General features: G+C 58.0%; 1 protein-coding gene across 1 annotated transcript; it reads left to right on the forward strand.

Moving 5' to 3' along the window:
* Positions 1–247: 247 nt before the first annotated feature.
* LOC117437818 (E3 ubiquitin-protein ligase TRIM41-like) lies at positions 248–9,196 on the forward strand. Its single transcript, XM_034072462.1, is given in 7 exon segments — positions 248–747; positions 749–1,259; positions 2,270–2,365; positions 2,538–2,768; positions 6,661–6,683; positions 6,928–7,055; positions 8,169–9,196. Coding segments are annotated over 7 exon segments (1,839 nt in total). The 5' UTR covers positions 248–409; the 3' UTR covers positions 8,681–9,196.
* Positions 9,197–10,159: the final 963 nt, after the last annotated feature.

Here is a 10,159-nt window from a genome sequence, read left to right on the forward strand (position 1 = left end):
GATTTTGGGGTGAATTGAGAGGGTTTTGGGTCTCCCCAAGCGGGATTCGAACCTGTGACCATCAAGTTACGAGTCCGGCGCTCTACCCACTGAGCCATGGGGGGGGGGGGGGAGGGGTCCCGGTGCGGAAGCCCCGCCCACCTTCAGGAGCGGTCCTCCGAGACCACCGAGTTGCGCGGGCAGACAAACCCACCCCGGAGGCGGAACCGAGAGCCCGTTCCCATAGCAACACTTCCGGTCACGCGCCCTCCGAGCCCGGAAGCCGGAAGCGTCTCCGGTCGGCGGTACCATAGAGAGGCTCGGCGGCGGCTGCGGGAGGACGGGGCCAGAGCGGCCCCGAGAGCGGCACTTCCGGTAGCGGCGGGTGGAGGACTGAGCCCTGAGGAGGAGGAGGAGGAGGAGGAAGGTCATGGCGGACCCGGTGGAGACGCTGCAGGAGGAGGCGATCTGCGCCATTTGCCTCGATTACTTCATGGATCCCGTGTCCATCGGCTGCGGACACAACTTCTGCCGCGGCTGCATCGCGCAGCTCTGGGCCGCGGAGGCCTCGGAGGCCGCGGAGGCCTCGGAGGCCGCGGAGGCCTCGGAGGAGGAGGAGGAGGAGGAGGAAGAGGAGGAGGAGGAGGAGGAGGAAGAGTTGGATGTGGTGGAGGAGGAGGAGGATGATGGGGCCGAGGAGGAGGAAGGAGACGGGATGTGGAGTGAGGAGGAGGAGCTGTGGGGGGAGGGGGAGGGGCTGTGGGGGGGGGGGGGGGATGTACTTGGGGGAGGAAGAGTTCGATGAGGAAGTAATGGAGGAGGATGTGGAGGAGGAGGAGGAGGAGGAGGAGGAGGGGGAGGGGGAGGAAGAGCAGCCCCCGGGCCCGTTCACGTGCCCGCAGTGCCGGAAGAGCTTCGCGCAACGCAACTTCCGGCCCAACCTGCAGCTGGCCAACATGGTGCAGATCATCCGGCAGCTGCACCCGAGGCCGCAGCGGCCGCAGCCTCCAGGTGCTACTGGTGTTACTGGTGTTACTGGTGTTACTGGTGGTACTGGTGTTACTGGTGTTACTGGTGTTACTGGTGGTACTGGGGGTACTGGGGGTACTGGGGGTACTGGGGGGGGTCCCGGCCCCGCCGAGCGCTGCCAGCGGCACCAGGAGCCCCTGAAGCTGTACTGTGAGGTGGATGAGGAAGCCATCTGTGTGGTGTGCAGGGAGGCCCGAGGCCACAAGCAGCACAGTGTGGTGCCGCTGGAGGAGGTGCTGCAGGACTATAGGGTGAGTGAGGGGGGGGGTTACTATGGGATACTATGGGATCCTATGGGGATGGTGGAGGTGTTCCTATGGGATCCGATGGGGATGGGATGGGAATGGGGTGGGAATGATGGAGCTGTTCCAATGGGATCTTATGGGAATGGTGGAGCTGTTCCAATGGGATCCTATGGGAATGGGGATGGGATGGGAATGGGAATGATGGAGCTGTTCCAATGGGATCCGATGGGGATGGGATGGGGTGGGAATGGTGGAGCTGTTCCAATGGGATCCTATGGGAATGGGGTGGGAATGATGGAGCTGTTCCAATGGGAGCTGGTGGGAATGGGGATGGGATGGGAATGGGATGGGAATGGGGTGGGAATGGTGGAACTGTTCCAATGGGATCCTATGGGAATGATGGAGGTGTTCCTATGGGATCCTATGGGGTGGGAATGGTGGAGCTGTTCCTATGGGATCCTATGGGAATGGGGTGGGAATGGTGGAGCTGTTCCAATGGGATACGGTGGGAATGGGGATGGGATGGGAATGGGATGGGAATGATGGAGCTGTTCCTAGGGGAGCTGGTGGGAATGGGGATGGGATGGGAATGGGATGGGAATGGTGGAGCTGTTCCAATGGGATCCTGTGGGAATGGGATGGGAATGGGGTGGGAATGGTGGAGCTGTTCCAATGGGATCCTATGGGAATGGGGTGGGAATAGTGGAGCTGTTCCAATGGGATCCTATGGGAATGGTGGAGCTGTTCCTATGGGAGCCGGTGGGAATGGGGATGGGATGGGAATGGGATGGGAATGATGGAGCTGTTCCAATAGGGAATAGGTGAGTGCAGGTGGGACCATGTGGATTGATGGAGGGGGGGATTGGGGTGGAATTGGCTGCTCCCCATGGGCCAGCCCTGGCCTCATGGATGGGGTGAGGAACCCTCAGGCTGATCCCATTGGAGTCAAGGGAAGGATGGGGATGGGGTGAGGACAGGATGGGAATCCCTGAGCCTGAGCTGTGGCTTCCCCACAGCACAAGCTCCAGAGCCACCTGGAGCCGCTGAAGAAGAAGCTGGAGCTGGTGCTGAAGCAGAAGTCCAATGAGGAGGAGAAGATCACGGAGCTGAGGGTAAGATCCACGTCCGGCCTTGGACCTGCTGGGATCAATGGGAAGCTCCTTGGCCATGGATCTGAGCTCCCACAGGCATCACAGTCCCTATGCTGGGGCTATGGGACCCACATCCCTATGGGATCAGGGTTGGGATCAGCTCCTTGAGCTGCCCCATTCCCATCCCCCCCAGGCCAAGATGAAGCTGGAGATGAAGGAGCTGGAGTCAGACTTCGAGCGGCTGCACCAGTTCCTGGTGGGGGAGCAGGTGCTGCTGCTGCAGCAGCTGGAGGAGAGATACCAGAGCCTGCTGGGCAGGCAGAGCAGCAACGTGAGGCTGCTGCAGGAGCAGAGTGTGGCCCTGAGGCGTCTGCTGGCTGAGGCGCAGGACAAGAGCAGGCAGGATGGGCTGAGGATGCTCCAGGTCTGCCCTATGGCGTCTATGGGGGGGACCCATAGCAGGGATGGATATGGGGGGGGTGGGACCCATAGCAGGGATGGGATATGGGGTGATGGGAATGGAGAGATCAGATTGGGACCCACAGCAGGGATGGATATGGGGTGATGGGAGCAGAGAGATCAGAGTGGGACCCACAGCAGGGATGGATATGGGGTGATGGGAGCAGAGAGATCAGAGTGGGACCCACAGCAGGGATGGATATGGGGTGATGGGAATGGAGAGATTGGGGTGGGACCCACAGCAGGGATGGGATATGGGGTGATGGGAGCAGAGATCGGGGTGGGACCCACAGCAGGGATGGGATATGGGGTGATGGGAGCAGAGAGATTGGGGTGGGACCCACAGCAGGGATGGGATATGGGGTGATGGGAGCAGAGAGATTGGGGTGGGACCCATAGCAGGGATGGATATGGGGGGGGTGGGACCCATAGCAGGGATGGATATGGGGTGATGGGAATGGAGAGATCGGGGTGGGACCCACAGCAGGGATGGATATGGGGTGATGGGAATGGAGAGATCAGAGTGGGACCCACAGCAGGGATGGGATATGGGGTGATGGGAATGGAGAGCTCGGGGTGGGACCCACAGCAGGGATGGATATGGGGTGATGGGAATGGAGAGATCGGGGTGGGACCCACAGCAGGGATGGGATATGGGGTGATGGGAATGGAGAGCTCAGAGTGGGACCCACAGCAGGGATGGATATGGGGTGATGGGAGCAGAGAGATCGGGGTGGGTGCAGCAGGGATGGATATGGGGTGATGGGAATGGAGAGATCAGGGTGGGACCCACAGCAGGGATGGGATATGGGGTGATGGGAATGGAGAGCTCAGGTGGGTGCAGCAGGGATGGGATGTGGGGTTATGGGAATGGAGAGCTCGGGGTGGGACCCACAGCAGGGATGGATATGGGGTGATGGGAATGGAGAGCTTGGGGTGGGTGCAGCAGGGATGGGATATGGGGTGATGGGAATGGAGAGATCAGAGTGGGACCCACAGCAGGGATGGATATGGGGTGATGGGAATGGAGAGCTCAGAGTGGGACCCACAGCAGGGATGGATATGGGGTGATGGGAATGGAGAGATCGGGGTGGGACCCACAGCAGGGATGGATATGGGGTGATGGGAATGGAGAGCTCGGGGTGGGACCCACAGCAGGGATGGGATATGGGGTGATGGGAGCAGAGAGATCGGGTGGGTGCAGCAGGGATGGATATGGGGTGATGGGAGCAGAGAGATCAGGGTGGGACCCACAGCAGGGATGGGATATGGGGTGATGGGAATGGAGAGATCGGGGTGGGACCCACAGCAGGGATGGATATGGGGTGATGGGAGCAGAGAGATCGGGTGGGTGCAGCAGGGATGGATATGGGGTGATGGGAATGGAGAGATCAGGGTGGGACCCACAGCAGGGATGGATATGGGGTGATGGGAATGGAGAGATCAGGGTGGGACCCACAGCAGGGATGGATATGGGGTGATGGGAATGGAGAGATTGGGGTGGGACCCACAGCAGGGATGGGATATGGGGTGATGGGAGCAGAGAGATCGGGGTGGGACCCACAGCAGGGATGGGATATGGGGTGATGGGAATGGAGAGCTCAGAGTGGGACCCACAGCAGGGATGGGATATGGGGTGATGGGAATGGAGAGCTCAGGGTGGGACCCACAGCAGGGATGGATATGGGGTGATGGGAATGGAGAGCTCAGAGTGGGACCCATAGCAGGGATGGGATATGGGGTGATGGGAATGGAGAGATCAGGGTGGGACCCACAGCAGGGATGGGATATGGGGTGATGGGAGCAGAGAGATCAGAGTGGGACCCACAGCAGGGATGGGATATGGGGTGATGGGAATGGAGAGCTCAGAGTGGGACCCACAGCAGGGATGGATATGGGGTGATGGGAGCAGAGAGATCGGGGTGGGACCCACAGCAGGGATGGATATGGGATGATGGGAGCAGAGAGATCGGGGTGGGACCCACAGCAGGGATGGGATATGGGGTGATGGGAATGGAGAGATCAGAGTGGGACCCACAGCAGGGATGGGATATGGGGTGATGGGAATGGAGAGCTCAGGGTGGGACCCACAGCAGGGATGGGATATGGGGTGATGGGAATGGAGAGCTCAGGGTGGGACCCACAGCAGGGATGGGATATGGGGGGGGTGGGACCCACAGCAGGGATGGATATGGGGTGATGGGAGCAGAGAGATCGGGGTGGGACCCACAGCAGGGATGGATATGGGGGGGGTGGGACCCAGAGCAGGGATGGGATATGGGGTGATGGGAATGGAGAGCTCAGAGTGGGACCCACAGCAGGGATGGATATGGGGTGATGGGAATGGAGAGCTCAGGTGGGTGCAGCAGGGATGGATATGGGGTGATGGGAGCAGAGAGATTGGGGTGGGACCCACAGCAGGGATGGGATATGGGGTGATGGGAATGGAGAGATCAGAGTGGGACCCACAGCAGGGATGGGATATGGGGTGATGGGAATGGAGAGATCAGAGTGGGACCCACAGCAGGGATGGATATGGGGTGATGGGAGCAGAGAGATCGGGGTGGGTGCAGCAGGGATGGGATATGGGGTGATGGGAGCAGAGAGATCAGGGTGGGACCCACAGCAGGGATGGGATATGGGGTGATGGGAGCAGAGAGATCAGGGGTGGGACCCACAGCAGGGATGGGATATGGGGTGATGGGAATGGAGAGATCAGGGTGGGACCCACAGCAGGGATGGATATGGGGTGATGGGAGCAGAGAGATCGGGGTGGGACCCATAGCAGGGATGGGATATGGGGTGATGGGAATGGAGAGATCAGGGTGGGACCCACAGCAGGGATGGATATGGGGTGATGGGAATGGAGAGATCAGGTGGGTGCAGCAGGGATGGGATATGGGGTGATGGGAATGGAGAGCTCGGGGTGGGACCCACAGCAGGGATGGGACATGGGGTGATGGGAATGGAGAGATCGGGGTGGGTGCAGCAGGGATGGGATATGGGGTGATGGGAGCAGAGAGATCGGGGTGGGTGCAGCAGGGATGGATATGGGGTGATGGGAGCAGAGAGATCAGGGTGGGACCCACAGCAGGGATGGATATGGGGTGATGGGAATGGAGAGATCAGGGTGGGACCCACAGCAGGGATGGGATATGGGGTGATGGGAGCAGAGAGATCAGGGTGGGTCCCACAGCAGGGATGGATATGGGGTGATGGGAATGGAGAGCTCAGGTGGGTGCAGCAGGGATGGGATATGGGGTGATGGGAGCAGAGAGATCAGGGTGGGACCCACAGCAGGGATGGGATATGGGGTGATGGGAATGGAGAGATCAGGTGGGTGCAGCAGGGATGGATATGGGGTGATGGGAGCAGAGAGATCAGGGTGGGTGCAGCAGGGATGGATATGGGGTGATGGGAATGGAGAGATCGGGGTGGGACCCATAGCAGGGATGGATATGGGGTGATGGGAGCAGAGAGATCAGGGTGGGACCCACAGCAGGGATGGATATGGGGTGATGGGAATGGAGAGATCAGGGTGGTTGCAGCAGGGATGGATATGGGGTGATGGGAATGGAGAGATCGGGGTGGGACCCACAGCAGGGATGGATATGGGGTGATGGGAATGGAGAGCTCGGGGTAGGTGCAGCAGGGATGGATATGGGGTGATGGAACAGGGAAGGTCAGGTTGGAGATGAGGAAGCACTTCCCTATGGGCATTCCCATATCCCACCATGCTCAAGGGATCTTAAGCTCCTTTCCAACCCCAACCATGCCACAATGAACGGGATTCCCCCTTCTCCATGTGCTCATCCCTGATGATCCTTCTGTTTCCCATTGGATTCCTCCTTTCCCAGGACATCAAAGGCACCTTCATCAGGTCAGTCCCTTCCCATTGCTCTCTATGGCTTTCATGGGGTAAAGGACTCCATGGAACCTGGGTGATGGAGGTGGTGATGGGAGCTCCTGGAAGCAGGAGAATGGGGTTCAGGGATGATGGGGACATATAGGACCTTAAAGAGTCCATAGGGATCATTCATCCCCTGCACTGGATAAGCAGCCACTGCTGTAGCCTGGATCCCTATTCCCAGAGCTCAATCCCACTTTTCCTTCCCCTTCCCAAGATGTGAGAACATGAAATTCCAGGAGCCGGAGATGGTCCCTGTGGACGTGGGCAAGAGATACAGGAACTACTTCCTGCAGGACGTGGTGATGAGGAAGATGGAGAAGGTCTTCTACAAGGTCCCTCAAGGTGAGTGGGTTGGGAAGCCCCTTGGATCCATAGGGATGGGTGGGATTCCTTCTCCTCCTGTTCCTGCCCTATCCCTTCCCAAGCCTGGAGCCAAGCCTGGAGTTTTGGGGGTGAAAAGGGGGATATTTGGGGTTTAAAGGGGGATATTTGGGGTGAAAAGGAGGATATTTGGGGTGAAAAGGGGGATATTTGGGGTTAAAAGGGGGATATTTGGGGTGAAAAGGGGGATATTTGGGGTGAAAAGGGGAATATTTGGGGTGAAAAGGGGAATATTTGGGGTTAAAAGGGGAATATTTGGGGTTTAAAGGGGGATATTTGGGGTTTAAAGGGGAATATTTGGGGTTAAAAGGGGGATATTTGGGGTTAAAAGGGGGATATTTGGGGTTAAAAAGGTGATATTTGGGGTGAAAAGGAGGATATTTGGGGTGAAAAGGGGAATATTTGGGGTTAAAAGGGGGATATTTGGGGTGAAAAGGGGAATATTTGGGGTGAAAAGGGGGTATTTGGGGTGAAAAGGGGGTATTTGGGGTGAAAAGGGGGATATTTGGGGTGAAAAGGCAGGAAATGGTGAGGATTGAAGGGATTTAACCCCATCCCATGGCCGGGATGGGGATATTTGGGGTTAAAAGGGGGATATTTGGGGTTAAAAGGGGGATATCTGGGGTTAAAAGGGGGATATTTGGGGTGAAAAGGGGGATATTTGGGGTGAAAAGGAGGATATTTGGGGTGAAAAGGGGGATATTTGGGGTTTAAAGGGGGATATTTGGGGTTAAAAGGGTGATATTTGGGGTTAAAAGGGGGATATTTGGGGTGAAAAGGGGGATATTTGGGGTTAAAAGGGGGATATTTGGGGTTTAAAGGGGAATATTTGGGTTTAAAAGGGGGATATCTGGGGTTTAAAGGGGGATATTTGGGGTTTAAAGGGGGATATTTGGGGTGAAAAGGGGGATATTTGGGGTTTAAAGGGGGATATTTGGGGTGAAAAGGCAGAAAACAGTGAGGATGGAAGGGATTTAACCCCATCCCATGGCTGGGATATGGGATTGGGCTCCCAGATGTGGGACTGGGACCCTGGATGGTCTCTGCTCTCCCCTTACCCCCATTACCCCGCAGCGGACGTGACCCTGGACCCCAGCACAGCCCACCCTCGCCTCAGCCTATCCCTGGACCGCCGCAGCGTCCGCCTGTGCGAGCGGCGCCCGGAGCCTCCGGAGCCTCCCAAGGCCTCCGAATGGGACCTGTCGGTGCTGGGAGCTCCAGGCTTCAGCTCCGGGCGCCATTGCTGGCAGGTGGAGGTGTGCGGGCGCCGGGGCTGGGCGCTGGGAGCCGCGCCGGAGCCGCCGCGCCGCAAGGCGATGGAGCCGCAGCCCAAGAGGGAGGTTTGGTGTGTGGGCAGCATTGGGAAGCGCTTCCAGGCGCTGACGGCGACGGAGCAGACGGTGCTGGCGCCGGTGGAGAGGCCCAGGCGCTTCCTGCTCTATCTGGACTATGAGCGAGGGCAGCTCTGCTTCTATAATGCAGACAACATGAGCCACATCCACACCTTCAATGCCTGCTTCCGGGAGCGCATCTGCCCCTTCTTCCGGGTCCTGGCCAAGGGCACCCGCATCAAGATCTGTGCCTGAGGCTGCTCCTGGTGCTGCTGCTCCTGCGCCTTGGGTTCCATCATCTGGATACTGCTTTGGGGTCTGGAGCTGCTTTTCCTGCCCCTTGGATTCCATCTGGATCCTGCTTTGGGGTCTGCACTGCTTGTCCTGCCCTCTAGATTCCATCTGGATCCTGCCCCTGGCACTGGTGCTGCTGCTCCTGCACCTTGGGTTCCATCATCTGGATCCTGCTTTGGGGTCTGCACTGCTTGTCCTGCCCCTTGGGTTCCATCTGGATCCTGCCCCTTGGATTCCATCTGGATCCTGCTTTGGGATCTGGAGCTGCTTTTCCTGCCCCTTGGGTTCCATCCGGATCCTGCCCCTTGGGTTCCATCTGGATACTGCTTTGGGGTCTGGAGCTGCTTTTCCTGCCCCTTGGATTCCATCTGGATCCTACCGGGATCCAGCACTTGTCCTACCCCTTGGATTCCATCTGGATCCTGCTTTGGGATCTGCACTGCTTGTCCTGCCCCTTGGATTCCATCTGGTTCCTGCCCTTGGCACCCGGTGCTGCTGCTCCTGCACCTTGGGTTCCATCTGGATACTGCTTTGGGATCTGCTGCTGCTTTTCCTGCCCCTTGGATCCCATGTTGGGATCTGCACTGCTTGTCCTGCCCCTTGGATTCCATCCGGATCCTGCCCCTGGGATCCCACCAGGATCCAGTGCTTGACCTGCCCCTTGGATTCCATCTGGATCCTGCTTTGGGATCTCTGCTTTGGGATCTGCTGCTGCTTTTCCTGCCCCTTGGATTCCATCCGGATCCTGCTTTGGGATCTGCTGCTGCTTCTCCTGCCCTCTGGATCCTGCTCTGGGATCTGACATTGCACTTGTCCTGCCCCCATTTCCTTCCCCACCAGCTCCTCCCGGGATCCAAAGCCAGGTCTGGGCTGGACTTAGGGAAGGATCCACCTCAAAGGCAGTTTTCCTGCTGCCAGGAGCTCTCCTCTCCCATTCCCGGTGGGATTCTGTGTCCCGAAGCTCTTGGCTTCATTCTGAACCAACCTCCTATTGCTGGTTGCACTGAGGTGGTTGGAATCCTTTGGGATTCACTTCCAAGCTCCCTCAGCCCCAGGCTGGTGTCCAGACCTGGAGTCCATCCTGCTTTTCCCTATGGAATTCCCTGGTTTTGGGCTCTCCATCCCATTCCCCAGCACTTGTTCCTGCTCCTCTATTTATTTTTGCTCCCTTTTCCATGTCTCTGCTCCCGAGATTCCAGCTCAATCCAGAGACTCCCGTTGTGTATTATCCCTCTTTCTGTTGGTGGGGGTTGTTCCTCTTGGCATTCCAGAGCTACTTCCAACTATTTTTGGCTACAATGGGAATTAAATGGAGATTTAGTTTTATGATGTCAAATAATAAAGACTTAAGGTTGTAAATCTGCCTTGGCCTTGGTGAGATCCCAACGGAAGCTTCCGGGATCCAATTCCCAACCAATCCAGCTGGTTTTCCATGGATCC

This window comes from Melopsittacus undulatus, chromosome 28 (genome assembly GCF_012275295.1).
Source record: "Melopsittacus undulatus isolate bMelUnd1 chromosome 28, bMelUnd1.mat.Z, whole genome shotgun sequence".
In the NCBI taxonomy this organism is placed as follows: domain Eukaryota; kingdom Metazoa; phylum Chordata; class Aves; order Psittaciformes; family Psittaculidae; genus Melopsittacus; species Melopsittacus undulatus.